Raw genomic sequence first — 24,772 nt, 5'->3', positions numbered from 1 at the left:
GCCGTGTGACCACACGTCCACTATAATGTGGTCTGACAGAAAAACGGAGGATTGTTCAGTTTTTTTCCTCACGTCGCGTTACGTCACTTCAGCGTTTCACATCGCGCTACAGAAGCAGAGGGAAACGTCCTTAAGAGTTTATAGTTCTCAAGAGACTCCCCGAAGTCCAAGTTATGACGGAAACATCTTCCCAACATGGTGGGGACTCGACGTGGATAAGACTCGTAGGGTAGGTTTGTAGACATGGAGTCGGAGAGGGTCGTGTGTTGGAGCAACGTGCACAAAAATAATCAGAGATCCAGACTGTACAAATGTTGGGTTTGATGCTGTGGACAGGAAAACACCTCCACAGAAATGACAGTGTGGCGACGAGCAGACAGCTCATTATGTGTTTCTGAACAGAGAGGAGAGCACGCCGAGCGACGGCTCTCTGTGGAAGCATCCACGAAGGACTTTAAGAGTCAAACTCTTCCGCTCTCCACGAGGAAAACATGCTGTGAAAGTCATCGGCCCGGTGTCGTGTGCCATCAGTTTAAACCTCAGCTTCACTTGGTTTGTTTTCTATCGGAGGGAGAAAAGTTTAGTGTTGCGAATATCAAGTGATAAACTCCACAAACAAAGAAGAAGTCAACAAGCATGAACCGGTGTGAGGCTCCGCCTCCATACAGTGATTCCCAACTGATCACTTCAAGCATCGGATGCACACTCTCAGTCGAACACTGAGCTCGGACTTGATTTACTCTCAGCTGGGAATCTCTGAGATTTCGGTTCCAGGTCAGCTGATTTCTCTGGGTGGGTTCACTCGATGCTCGGTGTGTCACACCACAACCATAAACAGCCAACATTAATAGAGCCCCCGATACAACGGTTCACCATGGCAACGGCCGACAAGAAAAGGCACCATCTTACTTTAACCCTCTCAAAATACAGCCACATCTTCATGCGGACACACGGTTACCATAGCAACTGACTCAGAGCTAAGATGACCTCCCGCTCTGGAACGGGCTTGACTTACCGCTCGGAGTTTCCCTCCCTCAGTGTTCGCGCTAAACTTTCTGATACGGGTTCACTTGTGTGTGAACTTTATTTCAGTCTCCTCGTGGAGATGAGCTGCGTGTGACTCTCGTTTGTGTCGAGGCTTTAAATAAACACGCGGAGGATATAAAAGTCGACGCTCCGCTGAACCTTTGTCGTGTTTGTTGGCAGATTTGTTTCTCCAAAACTCACTCTGTGTGTGTGTGTGTGTGTGTGTGTGTGTGTGTGTGTGTGTGTGTGTGTGTGTGTAGTTGTAATCTGAGTTGTTTGTGCCAAACCATCTGCTTCAATCAGTGAAAACATGCAGTATGTATGGAAATACAGCCTGCGGCACACAGACACGCACAGCAAAGTACATCTGAGGTGACAACAGACAGTCATCACGACGCTGTTGTTTACGGATGACTGACAGCAGGTATGTGAGGGGAGGGAGGGGATGCTGTGTGTGTGTGTGTGTGTGTGTGTGTGTGTGTGTGTGTGCGGCTGCAGCTCTGCCACCTGCCTCTCTCAGGCCTCTCACGCCATCCGAGGAGTGACTCAGTGTGTGTGCAGGTCACGGCTCGGTAAGTAGCCCCCGGTCATTAACACATTAAACACACACACCGAGACACACAAACACAATTGATTAGCATCTTCCCGGATGCAAATATTGTACCAAAGTAGGCAAACACACACATGCACACACACACACACACACACACACACACACACAGGTTCCATTAAAGGGGCCTCTCCAGACAGATGTGCTCCCTCTGACATCCTTCAGTCGTTCTTGGTCATCACGTCTGTATCTGGCTGCTGCAGTTTGACGACGCTTCAGATTGGTTTCCCTCTTATTTGGACTTTTTGTAAATCAAGGATTCACATGAAGGAGTAGAAGAAGTTATTGTGACGCACTGAAGTCGGATGAATCATGGTTCCTTTCAGTCATCTTCTGAGCGGTGATGGAAACAGCGTGCTGGTTTCTCTCTGACTGATTGCTGCGTCGGTGATGTCAGTGCTACATGTTGACGTACGGCGACGCCACACGACATGAGCGAGGAGTGGAACAGTGTAAGCTTTGTGTTCAGGAGAGTTCCCCTGATAACAGAAGAGGAACTGGAACCTCACACACGTTTAGCACTTTAAAAAAAAACAAAAAACAAACAAACCTGGAGTTTCATTGAATCGTTCTGTTTCAGTCAGAGACTTTCTCACGTTCACTCACTCGAGCAGCTTTTTTTATTTTTATAGACATAACTATGAAAAGTCAATGTTGTCTTCCTGCGGCTTGAAGCGTGATAAAAGCCCACACCTCCACCTGCAGACACACACACACACACACACACACACACACACACGCACACACACACACACACCGAGATACTGACCAGATCATCAATATTTATGATATGCATTATCAGGGAACTGTTTGTACACGGGGATCACAGGAAGCACCTGTTCACTTCCCTCTGAATATCTATCACACACACACACACACACACACACACACACACACACACACACACACACACACACACGCACACTGAACCTGATCTTGAATGTAGACCATCCACGCCTTTTTTTCCCCAAAGATTTTTCGAACATACGAAACTGTTGTGTGATGACAGCAGCTGCAGACGACTCGACCTTAAAAACACACACACACACACACACACACGCCAGTAAAGTTTGTCTTTATAAACATATTTCAAATACAGATGCTACACTCAGATATAATAACCTCAGCAGCATGAGCTCCATGAAGCTGCTCTGAATGAGACTGTGAGTGTTCTGATTTTCTGCCTGGCAGCAGATGGCGCTGAAAGACTCTCTACACAGTCTGTGAAGTCTTCACCTTTACATACTGTGTTAATCCATGAGGGGAAAATCTGGTTTCACACTGGTATTGAGAGACAACGGAGAGATGTAACACACTGAGACAGAGCTGACTGGGTTTGGTGCCTTGCTTAAAGGCACAGCGGCAGTACTCATAAAGTGCCCTGGCACCTCTCCAGCAACCAAACAGACTGTTACACTTCCTCCAAACCCCGAAACCCTCCAGAGACCGAGCCAGGAGGAAAAGTAAACACAGACTACGAACCGACCCCCCCCCCCCCCCCCCCCTCTCCCCCCCCCCCCCCCCCCCTCTCCCCCCCCCCCCCCCAAAAAAAAGAAAGAAGTGCTGTTTGATGTCTGTGGCCTGTTGCACCAGATGTGCGTAAGTTGTTTGTGGGTTTCTGGAACCAGCAAACACAAATAAACGTCACTTTTGTTTCTTATTTCTTACACACACACACACACACACACACACACACACACACACACACACACACACACACACACACACACACACACACACACACACACACACACACACACACACACACACACACACACACACACACACACACACACACACACACACACACACACACACACACACACACACACACACACACACACACACACACACTTGATTTGTGATCTGCGGGTTCAGTTTGTAGACAAACAGTGAGAGTTGCAGTCTAACAACACAATCAGGATGATTTACAGAACATCGTTCAGTTTTGGTTGTTGTTGTTGTTGTTGAGGTTGCTAGGCAACAGGGCCTGCGCTCAGAAACAACAAAGGGGGGGGGGGGGGAGTGCCGGGCTGGTGATGCAAACGTTAAATCCCCTCGTAGGCCAGAGCGACTCGTTTCTAGTTCAGGCTGTCTGTCGTCCGCCGAGTCCACAGCTGGAGACGAGAATGTGTGACGCGTCACGTCTCGCCCCGGTTCCACCTGTGCTGCTCGTTAGAGGTGACGAAGACAGACCACAGCCGTGTGAATTACAATCCTCTGTGCACATAAAGTGTAAAGAGTTGTGATCCATTCCAGGATAAAGGTTTGTGCTATAAACCTTCATGTGATGACAGATCCACAGGTGGATTTCACACCTCAAGCTCACATACAAATGAGTAAAAATGTAAATTACAGTTTGTGTCGACTCAGGTGGGAACAGTGTGTTTTACCAGAGAGGAGCTCTGAACATGAACAGATGCAGCGTCGGCATAAAAATAATAAAAAAAAAGAAAACGGCACACTGTGAATAACAAAGGCTGCCACAGAAAGGTGCTTATTAGTAAGTGAGCTGCCAACTTGGAAGAAGCTGTTTGTGTGTTCGTTCAAATCGCTGAGCGGCTTCCTGCCAGCAGCCTGCAGGGATGTGACAGCACAAAAACCCACAACGCCGTGCTGCTTTCAAACACGTCGGAGCAGTGACAGAGAACAGCTCGTTCACCTTTTTACCACGTCAAATCAACCACGGGTTTCTTTTACAGGTCAGGGCTTCAGCAGGAGGTTCAATGAGGGGTTACATTTATAGTTTGGTACTTTTTAGGATCCATTGCGAAATGTGTTTTGTTTTCAATCATGTCGTTGTTTTTTGCAGAAGACTACATTTAGGATCTATCATGTGAGGACAGAGGATGTCTCAGACCCACAGTAGTCTTTGTTTCATATATTTACAGACAGGGAAAGAGTCATTTCCTCTCTTAACATAAACCTTACAGACAGCCGGGATCGCCCCCCCCCCCCCCCACCGCGACCCCGAAGCAGCACAGAAAGTGAACGGATGGAGGATTAAATCAACATGGATGCAAGTCTTCAAAGTTCAAAATGTGTTCTCTCATCAAATCAGAAAAATACTTTACATATTTATTATATTTCATCGGACAGGTGGAAAGAGTTGAGACTGTAAAAGTGCACCCCGTCACTTTTAATCCTTCATGTGGGAAACTTCTTTGAAACAACAAAAAACAGGTGTTGTGATCACTTTTCATACATCTTTATTGAATTTGTGTCTCAGTTTTAAACATATTTACAGATACTTTAATTTGATTTTTTTTTTTAAGCTCAGTAAAAATACAAATACAGAACACTCAATTTTTCAAAATCAACGTCGGTCCCAGCGACTCGATGGCCGCCCAGTTTTCCCCCCTGGGCTTCCTCCCTATCAGAGATAATAGATGGTGATGATGTCAGCGTGATGTCACAGACGTGGGGTCAGAGGCGGAGAGCGCAGAGTTTGGATGGATGGAGGATGGAGGATATGAAACAGCGGCGTGGTGAGGAGGAGAAACATCTCGTTTGTACACTGATGGAGGCTGCTGAGACGGTTTAATGTGAGGAGATCCTTCTCCTAAACACTGCTGTTAATTCATCTCATTAAAGACATTGAAGAAATATAAACTCTGCTCAACACTGAGATTCACGTCGGACAGATGTTTGGACAAAACTCTTTTCTTCCCAAATTCATCTTGGAGAAGAAAACGAATCAAATCAGGACCTCAATACGTTTTAAATCCATTGACAAGGGGTCAAGGGTCAGCAGAATCCAGATACTATTATTAACCCAAACACTGGTGCTTCCATTATCTGGTTGATCTTCTGTAAATCGACAGCTTTTTCTTTTGTTTGTTTAGCTTTTGTTCATCAGACGAGGAAACAGGACGTTTAGTTTGGGATTTATTTTCATGACTTTATTAATACACATTTGGTGTTTTCAGAAGTATGCGAGGCAGAAGGACGGTGTGTGTGTGTGCGTGTGTGTGTGAGAGGTCGACTCATGGATCACGCCTCGATGAGGCTGAAGACACACACTCGTTTGTAAGAGTCATAAACAGCTGGATTTGGTCTTTGTAGACACCCGGAAAGAACGTCTCTCCATTTCTACTTTAAACATTTGAGTTTTAAAGAGCAGCTGCACCAACAGAACTTTGTTCAAAAATGTCAAATCAATCCATTGGTTGGTTTCTAATTCCATTTTAGAGGTTAGATATCAGTTTCCTGTTTGGAGATAAAGCTGATTAAAGTGATAGAGCTGAGAGGAGCCTTCATCCTGCTTTTCACTACATCACACGTTCTGCTCGTCATGTTTGTGCGCGTCACATGACGGCGTCACTACAAAGAAAAAAAACAAAAATGTAAAAGCAAAGAATGTGGAAAAAGAGCACAGAATCGGCCAAGGCGCCACATTTGACAATAAGGCTTGAAAAGAAGAAGTCACACACACACACACACACACACACACACGCACGCTCAATGAGAAACAATCGTCCTGGTTTAGTGATATTCCGGCCCTGAAGCGATCTGCTGATATGCAAAGTGTGATCTTATGGGCAGCGGCGGTCTGTTGGGGCTCGAGACAAACATGTACAGGTGTCATCCAATCAGAGCACACCACCTGTCTGTTACAAATAATCAGGACCATTTCCACTGTGCAAAGTTGCCAAGGGTAGGAAAACAGCTGATCCGCACCATCCTTCTGTTTGTATCCTTCTGTCGGGGTGTCAGGTGCATCGATCCGAGCCTAAAGGTTGAAGCTCGACACCCTGCAGTCCGCTGATTGGTTGAAAGAAAACGTCACTTCCCGCATGGCGGGAAAGGACAAACAGAAAGATGCAGAGTTTTCAGAGGGATCATCTTTGTTTCACGTTGGATTTATTGGCCGTTTGCACTCGCTGTGATTTCTGATGTTTACGGTCGGCTCTGGATTTACTGCACTGAACCAGACCGGAGCGCTTGGTGGAAACGGGACTATAGTATGAGAGGGGGCCATCTCAGGGGGGGGGTTCCTACTGTCCCTGAACATTTTGAGCCACTGCTCCAGTTTGCAGCCTTCAGAGGGGAACAGCTGAACTCACATCTGTATTTATGGGTTCATTCATGTCAGTGCTGACCGCTAACAGGGTTACTCCTGATCTCAGACTGTACAGTACATCAGACACACTCATTTCTCTCTCACACACACACACACACACACACACAGTCATTGCACAGCTTCATTGAGCCCATCATTAAGTCTATTTTATTTTATATTTTTATTCAACTTTGTAACTTTTATTCAAGGAAGAAAATGATGGAAAAAAAGCATTTGGCTGATGTTGTGTAGCTTTTGGCGTTAAAGATACAACACATCGTGAATTCCTTATTTCATATTGACAATCTCACTCCATGACTCGTGACGCTCCTCCGGCCTCACTTGTAAAAAACATTACGTTGTCATCCTGTGTAGTCAAAACGTTTTCTTTTGACTTTTCTCAACAAACTCTTCCTCCGGTCCGACTAAGACCTGCACCAGTTGAGCTTCAAATGAACATCTGTGTGAGTTGTAAGATTAGTTTTTCGATGATGGGCTTTACACAAAATGTTCTGTGACAAAACCTGCAGCTTTTATTGGCACAGCACTGAGATTTTTCTTTTTTGCAAAGATGGATGTCTAAATATGCATTTCCTTCCTGCACAGCGTCTTGAAAAAGCTGCTGATTGGTGGATAAATGGAGGAGTGTAAACGTGGTGAGTGGCGTTGTTTTGCTCGGTAGCTGACCTAACACTGCTGCACAGACTTCACGACGTGCCGGGCAGTAAATCCCTCGCACTGCTCTGGATGCTGCAGAGAGAGACGACGGCGTCGGGAGCGATAGCTGCAGGCGCAGACTGAGCAGACAGCTCGGTGGGCGGAAGGCTGTGACTTGTTTCAACAAGGCCAAGCTCTTGATAAATCTCACCATACGGAGCGAGTCCAGAACTCGGACTGGAGAAACCTTAAAGGAAGGAGAGGCGACAGTGTGTGTGTTTTAAAATCTGCTCTTTGTTTTCACTTCAGATTCTTTGCTGATGTCGATATTCAACGTTCGATATGTTGACGGCTTTAAGAGACGGGCAACAAGGGTCAGATCCATTTCAACACGAGCAGGTTCTGATCACTAGAAACCAAAGGGACCGGTGTGCGGCTCCAAAGTCTTACTTAAACAATCCAAAAGAAAAAAACAAACAAAAAAAATCACATTTCAACACATTTCCTTCAGAACTGTTACATGAACCCAAATAAAAAACAATTTTAAGAGATTCTCCAAAATGTGGACATTATGACATTTTTGGAGAATCTTAAATCCAGATGTTTTTTTTTTAACGTGATATATTCTGGAGTGTAAATGAAGAAATGCTCTGAAAAATGTAGGAACTGATCCAGTAGATAGTTTCAGCTTCGAAATGAGCTGCCAAAAAAAACAAAAAAAGTAAAAAACAAAAGTCTTTAAGAGGCAAAAGTACCAGATCTACAGAAGCTGCAAGTGAACATCCAAACATTTTATTTGACTCTGTTTACTGTGATAAAGTCAACAAAAACCTCAATTTAAGTCTGGATAAATGGACGCTTGTCCTCGTCCTTAGGGCTTCTGTAAAAATAAAAAGTGAACCGTTACTTGTTTTAAACACTGACAGGCTCAGATTGGTTCATGACTATCTACAGATATGGACTTTTTTTTTTTCTTAAAGAGAAACCAGGAACAGCATCGCTCCGTTTCAAAGCCACCAGACTCATAAATCTGTTTTATCTTCATCTCGTTGCCTCCGTCTGTGTTTTTTTTTCATATTTTGTGCCTTCATAAAAAAACAAAAAAAAAACAAAAACAAAAAACCCAAAGCCACTAAATAACACAAACCAACAAGCCTGGAACAATTCCAAACCTAATTAGTTATTAAAAATCCAAATAGTTCAAAGTAGGGTCAGGTTTCAAAATGGTGTCATTGCCCTTTAATTTTTCAATCTGTGCAGGAGTTCACCGAGTCGGAGAGGAAGCCAAAGACTGATGGACTTTTAAAGATGTATAGGTGAGGTAGAGGTACAAGTGTCGGCTTGAGCAGAGGGAATGAAATATGGAAAATAAAATCTGAAAATAACTCAGAGTTAGGCGGTCAACGTGACCATACGGGTTAGACGAGAGTGTCATGGCGACTCAGCAGGGACACATTTATTCAGCCTCACACCTCAACTTACCCCAAACAAAGTGCACGGATAAATGATTCACAGCAGAGGTTATTTTAACCACCACACATCTACACTCTCACTACATCATGGTCGTGTTCTCGCCCCATCTCACGGTGAAAACAAACGGTGGTGAGCTACGAAAAGGTGGGAAATGAGAGAAAGCACACGAGATGAGAGGATGGATCCAGGTGAGAAGCAGCAGAGGGGGGGGGGGGGGAGGGGTGGATAAGGTCGTGACCCGGTGGCGTCTCAAACTGGAAGAGAAGGTGGAAGTATGTGGAGTGACGATGAGGGAGGCTGGCTGCTGTCCGTGTGTACTACTGATCCACTTACAACGCTCCACTCTTCTGAAAAAGGAGGGTCAGAGGAGGAGGCGTGGGACGAGATCCGGCCCTCGCACTGATGACGTGACGAGCTGAATATAGTTCCAGGTTTGTCTGATGAAGATGAAACAGGAGGTGGGGGAGTGGGAGGGCTTTGATTTAACCCTGTGTCCCCTTTAAGGATTTGTCCAAACAGAAAAGAAAAAAAAAAAAAAAAAACACAAGTCATTAACAGACCCTGTAGAGTCCTCAAGTCCGTCCGTGTGAGTAGAAACGTCACTTCCGTCAGCACAGTGTCAAACTGTGGAAGTGATCCTTCACCAGTAATCCCACATGCACTCTCAGTGCCTCAGCGTGAGTCTGTATGGGAGGAAACGTTTGGTCAAATCTCAAAGAAACACTAAAAATAAGAACAAAAATCAAACCTCCTGTTGAGGAGCTCGGCCCTTCAGGAAAGAGAGTGTTCATTCGAGCCGGTCGAGAGGCTGAGCGGCGAAACCCACCGTCCCTCAGAGAGACGGAAAGAGAGAGAGTCCAAAAAGTAAAAGGTAAAAGAGGAGAAGAAGACTTTAAGTCCTCTCCGCGCTGCGCAGGATTCTCTGTCCGTCTGCAGTCTGAGAGCTCAATGTAACTTTGTCCAGTGTTGGTGGGGTTTGTAGTTTTATTTTTTTTATGGGGAGGGGGGGGGGGGGGGGGGTAGACAGGAAGGGGGGGGGGCGCCCCCTGGTGCTGTGGTGGAGGAATTGAAGGTCCTGTCTACCGCTGAGCTGGCTCGCTGCCAGGCAGGGTGATGTTGCCCAGGTGGAGGACGGGAAGCGGGTGAGCCTCCGTGTTGAAGACCCAGCTCTCCAACGGCATCAGGTCGTCGCTGGAGAACAACAGGTACAGGTACCTGGTGGGGGGGGGGGGGGGATGTATGGGGTTTAGGGAGGGAGGAAAAGGTGTGGATGGAAGGGATCGGGTGGTGAAGGTGAAGAAGAAGAAATAATTCAATTAAAACAAACAGCAGGCATCAACGCTAATTCACCAGTCCTAAGCCCCGCCCCTTTCATTCATGCTCCAATAACAGTTGAGCAGGCTTTCATTAATAAAAGTTTGAATCCTCGAAAGACTCAGACTACAAGTGTTTCCTGAGCTTAGTGACGTCTTCATGTAACCACTGAAGTTGTGTCAGAAAATCCCACCGTAAGAAGTCTCTACTCATTCAGGCAGAGAGGGGGCGGAGCCACTTCATTTGATGTTATCCACCTGGGCAGCCGGGTGGATAATCTGCATAAAATCCACCCGCTTATAGCACCTCTGTCTTCAGAGTCCTGACAGCGTTCATCTAAACTGACTGTGTTTGACTCTTTGTTTTCAACCAACCTGAAAATCTAAAAAGTGCGTTCTACATTAGTTAGCCAATCAGCAGCCTGTATGACTCCGAGCTGCTGTGATGCGACAGAGACTGAGAACAGACAGACACAACAATCTGCGGCACACAGAGCGCTTCAAATGTCAACATGTCAGAAACGTACCAACCCGGCGTGACGGCTGACATTTAACGGCGTGCACGCCAAACACAAATATTCCTGATCCTCGAGGTTTTGTTGTTCATAATTTTTGACACATTTGAGTAAAAAAAAAAAAAGTCTGATAATTAGAATCCTGCTGACAGAGCACCCTGTTTGCTGTTTTATGATTATCTTCGACCTTTTGCATGGTTTGATTGACAGCTACGACTGTGAGCATCCACTCAGTCTACATGTACAGTAACACCAGGAGGAGACGACGTTCAGACGGCTGCCAGCAGGGGGCGGCAGAGAGCCATTAAAGGCCTCTCTTCCTCCTCTGGGCGCCCGTCTGAATCCTGAGCATCTTCTCCCTTTGTCCGTCAGCGATGATGATAAAGAGGCCGAAGCAGGCCGAGACAGTTATCAGCCTTCTGAAATAACCAATAATAACCTTCAGATGGTTGATTCTGACGTGCAGCGAGTCGGGGTGCTACTGTCCCTTTAAGAAAAAGAATATACCAATGAGAAGGTTATTAAAGACAGCTCCTTTCTACCTGTTTGAGGTTTTAGTCACACATCATTGGTCATGGAGTAGAAGCTCGTGCTGCGCTGTCATTCACCTGAGCCGTGTGCTGCGCTGATGCTTCCGACACGACTCAGCGTCCTCACACGTAGATACGGCGAACGCTTGAGTCGTTTGTTCATGAAGTACACCTCGGCCTTGTGGTGTGGGATTGTGTTTGAGGAGAAGTCTCACGAGTGACTCAGTGAGTGTTGACATTCCTGCACTCGTTTCATTTCAGACGTTTGCTCCTGCTGCTGGCTCTCACAAACACAACGACGTCTTTGACCGTGAAGCAGCTGCAGGTGACCACGCTGAACATCAAACTGTCCTTGTTGAAATACCAGAGAAGTCGACGCGTCTTTAATGCCGAGTGCTGCTGCAGCGAGGACCGTGGCCTCTGACCACGGCGTTCCAGCGCCCCACTCTGTCTGAAAACAGGACTGCAGTCGTTTTTCATCTTGGCTGTGTTGCAAACAAACCCACCGACGGCTCTCGTGTCGTGTTTCGATGAGTCTGTGGCGTCGTCTTGACTTTTACACACTTCACCTGTTTTAACCTGTTTCTGCGTGGACTCGAACCAGACCCAATCAAAAAGCTTCACTGATTTCTTCTGAAGCTGTTCGCCCATTTACTTTCTTTTTTTTTAAGTGTTTGATTGACATTCTGCTGCTTAGAAAAAAATGTTTTCTTCTCATTAATTCTAATACATTTGATTTGAAAAAAAGTTAGTAATTGTTGCAATCTGGGGCGACAAGTTCGTTCAATCAGCCACTCCGCCGCCACTCTCCGCATCACAGACGAGATAAATTAATCAAGAGAAGGACAGATGAGTTAGAGAAAGTTTAGAGTGATCTTACTTGAGTGTCTCGGCCAGGAAGAAGCTCTGCTGGACGTCGTCGTAGGTCGGGTTGGAGGAGTAGACGTCCTTCACCCCCGAGAAGCCTCCGCTCACCCTGCAGTACTTATCAATGGCCTGAAGGAGACAAGGAAGGAAGGAAGGAGGGAAGGAGGGAAGGAGGGAAGAGAGAATCAGACAAGAAAAACACAGAAGGTGGAAAGAAGAAAAACAAGATCGGAAAGAGGAAGAAACACACGAGGAGAAGAGGCAAAAAAAAAAAAAAAGGGCCAAGAGAGAAAAGGTGGTGGGGGTGGGAGAGGAGAGCACAATTTTAATAAGCCTTCAAAAGCGTGCTATAATTAATTTCTTTGCTGGTGACAGATTAGAGCGAGTCCTGCGGAGACACACGCAGGAAAAAAGCAGCCGTAGAAAACCGGAGGAAAAAAAGATTAGCACAAAAGCTTCGCCTTGCTTCCCCCTGCATTTACATTTCATTCTCTAACGTTTGCTTTTCGTCGCTCGTCTAGCAGAGACGGCTCATTGAAGAGTGGACACACACACACACACACACACTCCCCGTGTGTTTTCTCTTGCGCTGCGTGTGAAGAAGCTGTTGCATATCTGCAGAGTTCATTCAGGTTTCTCCAGGCAGATTGTCCTTGCATGGGATTTTTTGATGAATGCCAAAAAGGAGGGTTGAATGAAAGATGGGAGATGTGCCTTTCTGAACACGTCTTTTGTTTTCATTTCTTTCACTCGCCGTCTGTGACTGACAAAACAACAGCGTGTGATCTGTGTGTTGAGCGGATTGTATGCTTCATTCAGATTCAGGCAGATTCTGTCTTGGACATTGGGGAAGTTTGAATTTCCTTACAAAAATAAACACGATGTTCAGGCTCCTTTTGTAGGTGGTTTGAATAGTGATATAAATCCCCTCTCTGTCTATTCACTTCTGCTTTCCAGGGTTTATCTCTGATCCTCAGAGCACAACAGATTTGATATCGGCATTTTAAAAAAATCTAATCAACGACAGACAGTCAGAGACGGGTAAAATGTGGACAATTAAAACAGTCTGATAACTTCCTCTTCTCTTTAAATAGACGGTCAGTTTCAAGGTTTGAAGGCTGAGTGACGTCAGACGTCTGTTCCTGCAGGGGGCGCTGGAGGCTCCTCGGCAGCAGCCGCCATGCTGGAAATGCTGCCTCAGCCTAACTCTCAGTCAACCTCACGACAGACTGCTACACCGCCTCCTGCCTGTCAATCAGGTCAACAACACGCCTGACTATGTTTAACACGTATCGTTCAGAAAATCAAGATGGAAGCGTTACAAAAAATAAAAAAGTTTATTTTTGTACCCGGCTGTGAACACGTTTATCTGTGCTGTAAAAACAGCTTTTCTGAATGAGTGCGTGTGTGACTTCTGCAGCCCCTAGTGGACACTCGGGGAATTGCAGTTTTTTGCATTTCTTCATCGGCTTCATTTCTTAACACCTGAGGTTGTAATATGATTAAGGAACTTTACATATGTATATATATATATATATATATATATATATATATATATATATATATATATATATATATATATATATATACACACACACACACACACACACACACACACACACACACACACACACACACACACACACACACACACACACACACACACACACACACACACACACACACACACACACACACACACACACACACACACACACACACACACACACACACACACACACACACACACACACACACACACATATATAGTGTTTTATAGGATAAAGCGACCGACTCTATCTTCACAAAGGGCCTACCACACTTCTGGAAACTTCTCACATACAGGAAGTGATTGTTTCAGGAGTCGAGAAGTAAAAAAAAAAAAAAAAAAACTAATTTGAGAACAGGTGCTTCCCCATCTGCATTCACACGAGTCTGTAATAAGTCATTAGAAATGCAGCGCTGGTGCAGCTGCTGACTGGCAGACGTTACCTGAGCGCTCGATTGATTTACAGTGACGACTTTTAACGGGGAAATCGACGTGGCCATAAAATTCGGTCTGCGTGACTCTCCTGCTCATACCTTATCGACTTTCACTATTAACGCTTGTAATTGAAAGAATTATCTACGGTCCTTGCCTCGCACTCTCTCCTCCGCTCTCTATTTCACACACACACACACACACCCACACACACACACACAGAGTTGATCAAGCTCAGTGTACCCTTCATTATGTCTGGCTGCTAAAGGAGACATTAAAACACAGGTCACATTTACACTTGAATAGACGCTCAGCAGTCTGGGAACTTCTAACCTTCTCACTACGGTACATCCCGTTTATTTAACTGTACTTATAAATGTAAAACACACACACACACACACACACACACACACACATCAGGACCATCTGTGCTAAATAAATTACCCAATAAAAGTCTTAGTGTAGGAGGAGGAGGAGGAGGAGGACTGAGTCTGCAGCTGCTAAGCGAGGACACGTTTCACATTACAGCAGCTTGACTTCACCTTCACACACTGACACACACAAGTACAGATGTGAGACACAGACACACACACACACACACACACACACACACACACACACACAACACGTACAGATGTGACACACACACGTGCAAGTAAAGGTGAGAAAATGTTTAAACGTCTGAAGTGAGAAGAGGAAGCGTGTCGGACAGATGCAGCTTTTTGAAGCATCAGATGACACAGCTGGGGAGGGAAGATCACAGGTGTGTGTGTGTGTGTGTGTGTGTGTGTGTGTGTGTGTGTGTACAGTACGTGAGGGCGAAAGGGATCAACAGATGAAGAGAGTAGGACAGTGTGTGAAAATGTTAATGTGTGTGTTTGACAGGAGCAAAGAACTTCAAGATAACAGGAAGAATTTAAGAGAAAATGCAAATAAAAGAACGAGGACGACGTCAGCTGTGAATCTAAAATCTATAAAATCTCTATAAAAGCTTCAAACCGGCCTCAGTCTCCCTTCAGTCTGTTGTTTCTCTTTAATATTAGTGTCACATAAAACAACTTTCACATTAAACTATACTTTTTCATGTCTGCACTCAGAGAAACAAAGAGGAGGTCGTTCACTGCTCAGAAAGGAGCTGACATGGAGGAGAGGAGGAAAACAGACGAGCTGCTTAAATCCTCCGTCAGACAGAAGAGCAGCAGAGGAGTGAAGAGGACAGAGAGGGCTTTTTTATTTCTGCTCCACTTTCAGATCACAACACTGACGGGAGAATTAATAACTCACCACACCTTAGAGACACTCGTTCTCCCAACTATCCACCCTGCACATCCTCGCACAGCCACCTTTAACTACTGAATATCACCAAAAAATCTTTCGACTACAAACTCCAAAAGTAAGCCAGACATAAATCAGTTTCTGTATTTTGTTTTTAACCGTCAATATCACATGAGACTGTGCGAGATACTCGTTAAGAACGAGGTTACAACTTCAACAACCATAAACGGGTCTGATTAAGGACTACAGATAGGATTAAGGACTACAAATACATAAGGATATGTAGCTGATTAAGGACTACAGATAGGATTAAGGACTACAAATACATAAGGATATGTAGCTAATTAAGGACTACAGATAGGATTAAGGACTACAAATACATAAGGATATGTAGCTGATTAAGGACTACAGATAGGATTAAGGACTACAAATACATAAGGATATGTAGCTGATTAAGGACTACAGATAGGATTAAGGACTACAAATACATAAGGATATGTAGCTAATTAAGGACTACAGATGGGATTAAGGACTACAAATACACAAGGATATGTAGCTGATTAAGGACTACAGATAGGATTAAGGACTACAAATACACAAGGATATGTAGCTGATTAAGGACTACAGATAGGATTAAGAACTACAAATACACAAGGATATGTAGCTGATTAAGGACTGTATTAATTGACTAACATGATTATTCCCAGGATTTGGCGGCTTCATGGTCAAATCAAGGATTCTGATTGAACTATGTGATGCATCAACGTGTTTGACATAGTCGGGGGGGGAAGTTTAGCGAGTGAGATAAATCGAGAGGTGAAGCCGTCGTGACTTTAAACGGTGAGGCGCTTTTTGCTCGGAGATCTAAAGAGACCAGACAAACAGAGCGAGGAAGCATTCTTCATGCGTCGGTCTGGAGCAGGGGGGGGAGATCGAGAATGCAGGGCATGAAAAACAGCTCTCTATTCAGCTTTGGGGCTTTTCAGCAGAGAGAAGAATGAGGGCTCATAATTACAAAGAGCCTGACCTTCAGACTGGATCGTCGTCTGGAGACAACAGTTGATATCAAATCAAAGTTTCAAAAGAAGCCCAACAAACTCGGCTCACTGATAAATACTTCGCTGCATCAGCTCCTGCTCGTGTTGAAGCACTGAAGATCTGTCTCCAGATCAACTTTTAAAGGTCTCGGTCTTATCTTAGAACCCAGAGCATTTTCACTCGGCCTTGTTTCACTCTCAGACTGGGCGATCCGACACTGAAAGGTCTCTGTCTTCACACGAGTCAAACAGCTGAGTGTGCCCTTGGTGCTTTTAGCGTGTCGTTTACCTGTGCCGCCTCCCAGCCCCACTGGCGATACTTGGGATCGTGGGTGAACCTCCACATGTACCAGTAGGTCTCGATGACCTCGGGCCGCAGGATGTAGTATTTCTCGTTCTGTCGCACGGCCACCGCCTCCAGGCCGCTGTCAAACTTAAAGGCTTCAGGGCCGAGCTTCAAAACTGGAGGAAAGAGAGAGAGAGAGGAAAGAGAGGAGGTGAAGGAGATGTAAAGATAGACATGAAGAGAGAAAAGAGAAAGATGGAGAGAGAGTGGAGTTTAAAAAAGAAAAAGAAAAACACGAAGGATATCACGGATGGAATTGAAAGAAATAAAAAGGACAGAAGATAAATGTGGAGCGATTAAAAAGGTTTATTGATAAGAAGGGAGGAGGATAGAAAAGGATAATCGTCATGCTTTTATCCTTGTTTGTCTTTACGGTTCAGTGGCTGCTGATTACAGGTCAAAGCGGATATCAAATAATGGCCGTGTGAATGTGTGTGTGTGTGTGTGTGTGTGTGTGCGCGCTGTGAGGAGATAATAGGACTCCTTCTCATTGATTTTACACACTTTTCAACTTCTCACAAGTGTTTCCTGCCAATTAAGTGTGACAGCCATTAAGAGTGTGACTGTGGGGAACCAGAGAGGCTGAGGAGGCAGAGACAGGACCGTCTCTGAAAAACACACACATGAACGATCACACACACACACACACACACACACACACACACACACTAACTGGTACTTAATGAACGCCTTGAATGACTGCTCATTAAGACCCAACAGGCCGCTTTAACACAGCCTGACTGTCTGCCACCAACTCAGAAACTTCTCTCCTGCTCTGCCCTCACACAGCCTCTCTGGCTCCCTCTGCAGCTTCATCTGTTGCTATGGCAACCTCCATTCTTTTACAGAGCGACCTCACGATTCGTGACTTAACACAAGCAGAGAGCAACTTCTTGGACAGTCATAATGCCGATTACACACACACACAATAAATGCTCTCTGGAAAAGATCCAAATATCGCTCCCTGGATATTTGTTTGGAGTATTTCCTGGTTCCGCCTCACTGTGCTGTGATTGGCTAGGATCAGCAGTAGGTCAAACACAGGACTTAACTACCTCGTGGCTGCTGTTTGTGTCCTCTGTGACGTTTTGGGGATTTGAGACTAAAGTAAATAAAGAACTCTGCGTCAGGTGTAATTAAGGGAATCAAATCGTGTTCAGCCTCACCCGTCCGATCGTACGACTCGTGGCAGGTGTGTGCGATCTCGGCTCCCAGCTGCAGGTAGTGTCCCGCCTTGTCGTCAGGCGAGCCGTCGGCGCCCAATGCGAACATGCCGCCGGCGAAGCAAGCCAGGTGGCCCATCTTCCTCTCCAGGTGGCCGTTCTTCCACTCACCGATGAATGTCAGACCGCCGTTGGATTTGCGAATCAGGTGACGTTCGATGGCCTGGAGGGAAGGTAGAGAGAGGAGAGACGGTGAGAAAGGATGACGTCTCCTGGAGATAAGAATAGGACTGAATGTGTTTGTGTGTGTGGGAGTGCGAGTGGAGGCAGGAAGTGATTGAAACAGCTCACGAGGTCGAGCGGGTTTGAAGATTTAAGGTCAGAAAAAAGGGATGAGAAAACGTTAATTATAGCAGGAATGTGGATGGAGGTTATGAACGACTACCGAGTGTGTGTGTGTGTGTGTGTGTGTGTGTGTGTGTGTGTATAATGAGGTTACATAGTGTGTAAAGGGCATTAGCATTGAGTGTGTGTGTGTATTAGGGCGGAGAAGGTCAAACAGAAGAAAAGTGAGAGAGAGAGAGTGTGTGTGTGTGTGTGTGTGTGTGTGTGTGTGTGTGTGTGTGTGTGTGTGTGTGTGTGTGTGTGTGTGTGTGAGCAGAACTAAATCCTTCTTTCCCGCTCACTCTTCCTGACACTTATTTAGTTCAAAAGAGGAAAGGTAAATCTCTTTTAAAAGTGTGACATCACGTTACTGTCTTTTAATGAACAGACTGACGTCAATCGATCCGGACTTCTCCCCGCGGGTCGGTACCGTTAAGTTCGTCGCCAAGACTCTCATCACTGTACCTCGATGGCGTCGTCGTAGGTCTTGCGGGCTTCTGTATCAGTCTTGTCGGACATGATCCACGCCTTCAGCAGGTACTCGTAGAAGCTGTCTCCAAGTCCCCCAACTGAGGTGTGATCTGCAGGGAGGAGACGACGGAGTTAAGAAGAGAACGTGGGATAAAAAAAAAAATTCACCGGAAGCTTCTCTTTCAGTTTTTTTTTTTAAAGCACTTGTGTAATTGAGGAGTGAGAGAGAGGAGGTGTGTAAAACAGTGTTCAATAATTTATGTAGAAGAAAGAAAAAAGAGAAATGTCTGAAAATACTGAAGATCAGCGTGGACGCAGCTGCATTTTAATTCAATGATTCTATTAAAAGTGATATCTATACCCATTACCACGGCAACCAAATTAGAAGCCCTGTAGGCACCAATTTTTTAATGACCAAATATTGCAGGTGAACTCCTTTAAAACATTTCAGTACCTGAACCTGTGTTATTTTAAACTTTGGGATTTAAAAAAGGAAAAATGTGTGATCATTTTTTTTGTTTAGAAATAAAACATGATACATGACACACGTTTTCCCTTTTCTTCCCTCCACCCCCCCCCCCCCCCCCTGCAGCTCGCACATGCATGGTGACCCCACATACATCCCCACCCCGGAAATACGAGAAATCATTACAATAACGGACTCTCTTTTAATTTTAAGACACGTGGCATCGCAGCGTATCGAAGCATCGACATTCTGCTAACCGAGCTAAAGAGGCGGAAACGTTTCAGTAAAAGTAATAAAGTCAGAAACGGACTTTGTGTTGGTCTGCAGGTATTCAGAGTGATGTCATAAAGTGGGCGGGGTTTTCAGTTCCTACTCTGGAGACTTTTTTTTCAAGCTCCGACTTCCCCAGATTATTCCTCCTCCTCACATCTCTTCAGCTTGATGTAATCATATCCGATATTTGAGCAGATTGCTTTGTGTCTCATCTAAAGAGATTCTTTCCTCCATGTGATTAACATGCCTACAGGCGAACTGAGAGATATGCAAAGGAGCCAGAAAGATGAAGAATCCATTGAAGCCATGAATTATTCATCTTTTGTCACAGAGAGCGAAAACCTCGCAAACAACCTTGGAGACTGAACTGAGGGCAGAGTGAGCGAGTGTGTGTGTGTGTGTTAATGCCTGTGAGTGCACATGAGGGTGACTGAGTTTGAATTTCTATGATTAAGATGACAGCTGGATATTGGACACAGGAGTGCATGAACCTAGATTTGGAAACATTTAGGAAGCACGCAGATTTAAAGGAGCAACACGCAAGATATCGGCTGACTGAAAATATAAATATGATCTTCCTGTGTGAGCATGAAGGAAACGTGCTGTGTTGAAGCTTCTCTGACAACAATGCAGCAGCCAGTATGTCCTCCTTCTAACTTTAGATTCTGCTCCGGATGTGTTTGCATGTTTCTAATACGCTCCACGAGCTGCTCAGCGTTTAGTGGAAGACACCAGGGAGATTATTTTATGTACCACAGTTGAAATAAATAAATGAATCCATGAAAAAAGATGAGACTAAAAGGGGGAGAAAAACATTTCAAGGGACTATATGTGATCTGGAGTCAAGCTCTTCCTTACCCATAAATACATTCATGTTTAAGCTAAGCTTTCTACATGTTTTTATAGCTTCTACGTGCGCTGTGATATATTTTATAGGTTCGATGGTAGCCATTACAAAAGTAGTGGGTGTTTATGCAGCATCAGCAGCACTAAAGCACTCAGAAGAACACGGACTATCTCTGGGGTCTTATGGCTTTTATTTGGCAGTCAACGAGGCATAAGCACAAAATGAAAAGTTCAATAATTCCCCCGCTCCAAACACAGCACTCACACTATTAAATCCAGCGAGGAAACAACCACCTGAGTCAGAGTCAATGCTGCTGTTTTATGTTTTCATCTGGTGCAGCTGCTGAGCCAGAGCCCGGCCGCTCGCCGGCCCTCTTCAGGTGACTCGGATGGTCAAGTAGTGACGGCGGCAGCTGAGTGACTGTGAATGTCATGGCTGGTGGAAGAGTAGTTTCACCTTGGCCAGGATGACAGCGGCGGACAAAGAATATTTTTGTGAAGCGTTCAAGGTGTCTAATCATTTGAGAATCGAGGCTGTCGACTTACAAACACTCAAGTTCAGGTTGGACTTTAGCCTCTAAAATCCTGAGACAATTTGAAACACGGGAAACAAAAGAAACTTTGAGGGGCTCTTAAAAACGGTTCAGTTAAAGGACGGACTTATCTCATCATTTGAAGACAAACTGGGAACACATTAGTGTTGGAAAAATGTTGAAGTTTATTTTGCATAAAATTTGACCTTTAGAAGTTTTTTTTTCTTCTTCACCATTTTCCGACAATTCCCGAATATTTCTCGACTCTCTTTCCTACAGAAATAACAGAAAATGGACGAGGATGGACTGCATTTAAAAAAATGAAACAGAACATGAAGTCCTTCTTCCAGTTCGCTTGTTCTTCAACCTTTCACTGTTTCACAGTCGCCTCTAACACTCTTTTAACTTGGCATCCGCCCGCGAAGACTCTCCCCAACTTCTCCATTATTTTTCTGCCAATCAGAGGGTCGGGGTCAGGCAGGGGGCGCCTGTCAATCACAGGCAGGGTGTGCAGAGGAGGCACTTAGCTGCAGACTCAGAAACGTATGTGCACAAGGATCCTCACGCAGCTTCAAACACGCTCTCATTTACAACACAGGTTCAGGGCTTCACGCCTGCCTAACCCTAACCACAATACTGATGACTTCTGTGCATTGTGTGAGTGAAGATCGCCCGCTTTACAACCCATCTCCTCGCTCGCTCACAGTGAACTTCCATGAATGTTTCCTGCTTCATTCACACATCACATAATCCGGAGTATAGAGTGTAATACTGCAGGGCTGGCAGGAGACAGTCCAGGCAGTGGCGATTCTCGAGTCTGCTGGGGCCAACACCACTGTGCGTGTCTCTCTCTCTCTCTCTCTCTCTCTCACACACACACACACACACACACACACACACACACACATACACACACACACACAGAACGTTTCTCTTTATTTTACCTTCAGTGGATTTAACAGGAATAATGTCCGAGATGCTCAGCAGGGAGAGGGAGTGCTGTCAGACGAGGCTCCCTGAGGGAGGTCTGCTTTTGCACAGATTGAACTTCTGCTGTGGTTGAAAGTTTGTGAGCTCTTGGGGGCCCCTTACTGGCTTTGGGCCCCCAAGCCATTTGCCCGCCTTAAAGGGATGCAATATGATGATTTTTGCATCACATGAAGAAAACTTTCAAGCAAAGAAAAACATATTTTTCTCTTCTCAGGGAAAATGAGGTCTGGATTCACGACCATTCAACACTACCACCATGTTTCTAATGATACACAGCTTCATGCAAATGGGTGAAGTATCCCTTTAACTGTTGACCAGCAGCGCCTCAGAGTCCAGGTCAAAGTGTGTTTGCACATGCAGCTTCACATGTCCAGAAGTTTTAGCAGCCTTGGCGAGTGCGGTAGGTTACAACAGATTGGTTGGGGAGTGTGTTTGTGTGTGTGTGTGTGTGTGTGTGTGTGTGTGTGTGTGTGTGTGTGTGTGTGTGTGTGTGTGTGTGTGTGTGTGTGTGTGTGTGTGTGTGTGTGTGTGTGTGTGTGTGTGTGTGTGTGTGTGTGTGTGTGTGTAGGCAGTGCTGATAAGGCTGTCAGTCACAGCAGGATCTCATTAAGACTAAAAAGCTCATCCTCATTCGTGTGGCTTAACTACTGCCTGCACACCTACACTCAGCTGTACTCACACACACTTAGACACACACAAGTGATACATTTGCACACACTCGACACGTGCTTCTTCCACCCTTCACAAACTTCACATGTTCAAACTCAGACACACATTCACAAACGCACACTCATTGTCGATTTGCCTCCCTGTCTGGGGACAAATAAAGTTTTTGTTTCTCCTCTGACAGTCAGGATTTTCATTTCTCAAAACCTATTTCACTTTTAAGGATTATACATGTAAAAAAAAAACCCCATCTAAACATGAATTGTTGACTCGCTCAAACAGCTGCTAGAACAACAAAAAAACACACAGATGGATTTTGGATGGAGTAAAGTTTGAGAGTAAACAGTAGAGTGCATAAATCCAAACACTGCCATCAGACTGAAACTCTCAGCGAGGCTGGAATGAACCTAAATGGATGTGGCGTGCTCTGGTCTGACTGCGGAAGTCACCGGTGTTTGGAAAATATGCAAATAACCATTTAAATCCAAACAACAACAACATGTTTCCCCCCCTCTGTGTATTTATCTGAAAAGACAATTTGAATGTGTTGTAATTTTCCGCCTCTCTGACTCTGTGAATAACGACGATAGCATCACGGCAGAGCTGACGGCACAGACTGTGGAGCGTCTTTGTTGTTCCTTTATTGATCTGCGTGTTGTTGATTAATAACGTGATAAACACAACAAGTGATGTTAGGAGGTTTGACGCCCTCCTTCTTATCAGATCTCATCCTGACTGATGACGTGTAAACATCACACCATTCGACAGAGGAGTTGGAGGTGCGTCTCTCTGGAGGAGAGCGGAGGATTTCAGAGTTTCACGCTGGAGCTCAAGGGCGCCACCTACTGGATTAAAAAGTTGCACATTCTTCCTTTAAGTGAAAACAAATTAAGTGATGTTAAAGAAGTTGGATGCCTTTGAAGTTCGTGTAAACACTCTGTTAAGTTAGGGGGAAACTTATTTGGGTTATTATTCTGGGTTTATAAATCGGAGCAGATCTGTACGAGCCTGCATAAAAAAAAAAAAAAAAACACAAATTTAATTCCGTCGCCTAAAACAGTTTGTTTACCAGATGGGAGTCTGATGTCAGCAGCCGCTGTTAAGCTCCATCTGTGATTCCAAACACTCCCCTTGGGACTCAGGGATTCAAACCACAAAGAGGCTACATGATGAGCTTTAGCCACAACATTTCAGTCCGGTTTCTCTGGAACCTCAAATGATGACAATAATGTGACGTTTTGTGTATTTTGTGATGTGTAATGTTTTCGTTTATATGGATGTTATGATAATGTTTAAGAGGAATCCCGTCAGTGTCTTTAGTGGTAGGTAGAGAAGCAGCGTCAGTGCTAGTGTCAGAAATGAGGCGGGTGTGACGGCCGTCATAAGCTGCCCCCGCGGAGGAAGTGAGGACGCACTTTGAGTTAAGTAAGATCAAATAAATAAAAAGACAATAATGTCAGAGCTCAAGTTAGCAAGCGTCATTAACTACGTTCTACTCTCTGGGTGAAATCAAACAGGCACTGCAAGTGTTAAAAGTTGTAAAGAGAGAGATGTTTTTGTTTTGTTTGTTTTATCACTAATGGTACAGGGAGCTCGTTAAAAAGGATGAAATACATCTTGCAGCAACATTTCTCCACTACAGTAGACAAACAGGCTCCAGACAGAAGCAAACCAGAGAGGCCGGCAGAACGTCTCTTTGCAGCCCCGGCTGTCAAATGTCTGTCAGACTGCTGCCATGGGAAATGCTGAACCAGAGGTTGAAAGCTTAGACAGTGTGGTAAAAAGAAAATATACTGTATGCTTCTTTTCCCGTTGCAGACAAGAAGCTGCGGTATTATAATAAGCACTATGTTCTTTATTATATGATCATTTAAGAAAAGGGTTCTGACAAAGTAAATGTTACAATCACGCCTGAAAGTAAATCTCAGCAATTCAGGAAAAACTGAAAAACAGGATTATCTTAAAAAAGTAAAACATTCTCCTCTTCAAGCAGTTTAAATAAGTCTCAGAGCTCCTCTTCAACATGTGTGTGAAGTGTGTTGTTGTAAATCCACTCTGATCCTGTATATAAACCCCTCTATTTCAGCACTGCTCAGAACAGGCTGTTTCTGTGTCTGTAGCTTTAAATATGTAAATGAGCTGTGTCTGATGTCACAAAGGGAAAATCTCCAAACGGCCTGTTTGAGAACACATTTTCTGAAAAGTTGAGCAGCCTAAAGACGGAGAGGATGGCAGGTTGGTAGACGGACTAGAGACTTAAATGAGCGTCCAAAACGCAAAGAGTCATC

General features: G+C 44.9%; 2 protein-coding genes across 3 annotated transcripts in view; one reads left to right on the top strand and one right to left on the bottom strand.

Annotated features, from left to right (window-relative positions):
• gdap2 (ganglioside induced differentiation associated protein 2) overlaps positions 1-24,772 on the top strand; it is a 205,870-nt gene that overhangs the window by 54,056 nt on the left and 127,042 nt on the right. The window lies entirely within an intron of this gene.
• The window catches only part of man1a2 (mannosidase, alpha, class 1A, member 2), a 98,831-nt gene continuing 82,625 nt past the window's right edge, over positions 8,567-24,772 (bottom strand). For both annotated transcript variants that reach the window (XM_079357586.1, XM_079357587.1), the window contains exons 10-14: positions 18,705-18,820; positions 17,859-18,078; positions 16,636-16,808; positions 12,067-12,182; positions 8,567-10,043 (exon numbers count right to left, since the gene is read on the bottom strand). In XM_079357586.1, coding sequence (XP_079213712.1) covers positions 9,908-10,043; positions 12,067-12,182; positions 16,636-16,808; positions 17,859-18,078; positions 18,705-18,820 — 761 coding nt within the window. In that variant the 3' untranslated portion in view covers positions 8,567-9,907. The remainder of the gene's footprint in view (positions 10,044-12,066; positions 12,183-16,635; positions 16,809-17,858; positions 18,079-18,704; positions 18,821-24,772) is intronic.

The sequence above is a fragment of the Symphodus melops genome (genome assembly GCF_947650265.1).
Source record: "Symphodus melops genome assembly, chromosome: 12".
Lineage (NCBI taxonomy): Eukaryota > Metazoa > Chordata > Actinopteri > Labriformes > Labridae > Symphodus > Symphodus melops.
Note: the sequence above shows the minus strand (reverse complement) of the source record. Positions and strands in the feature narration are given on the sequence as shown.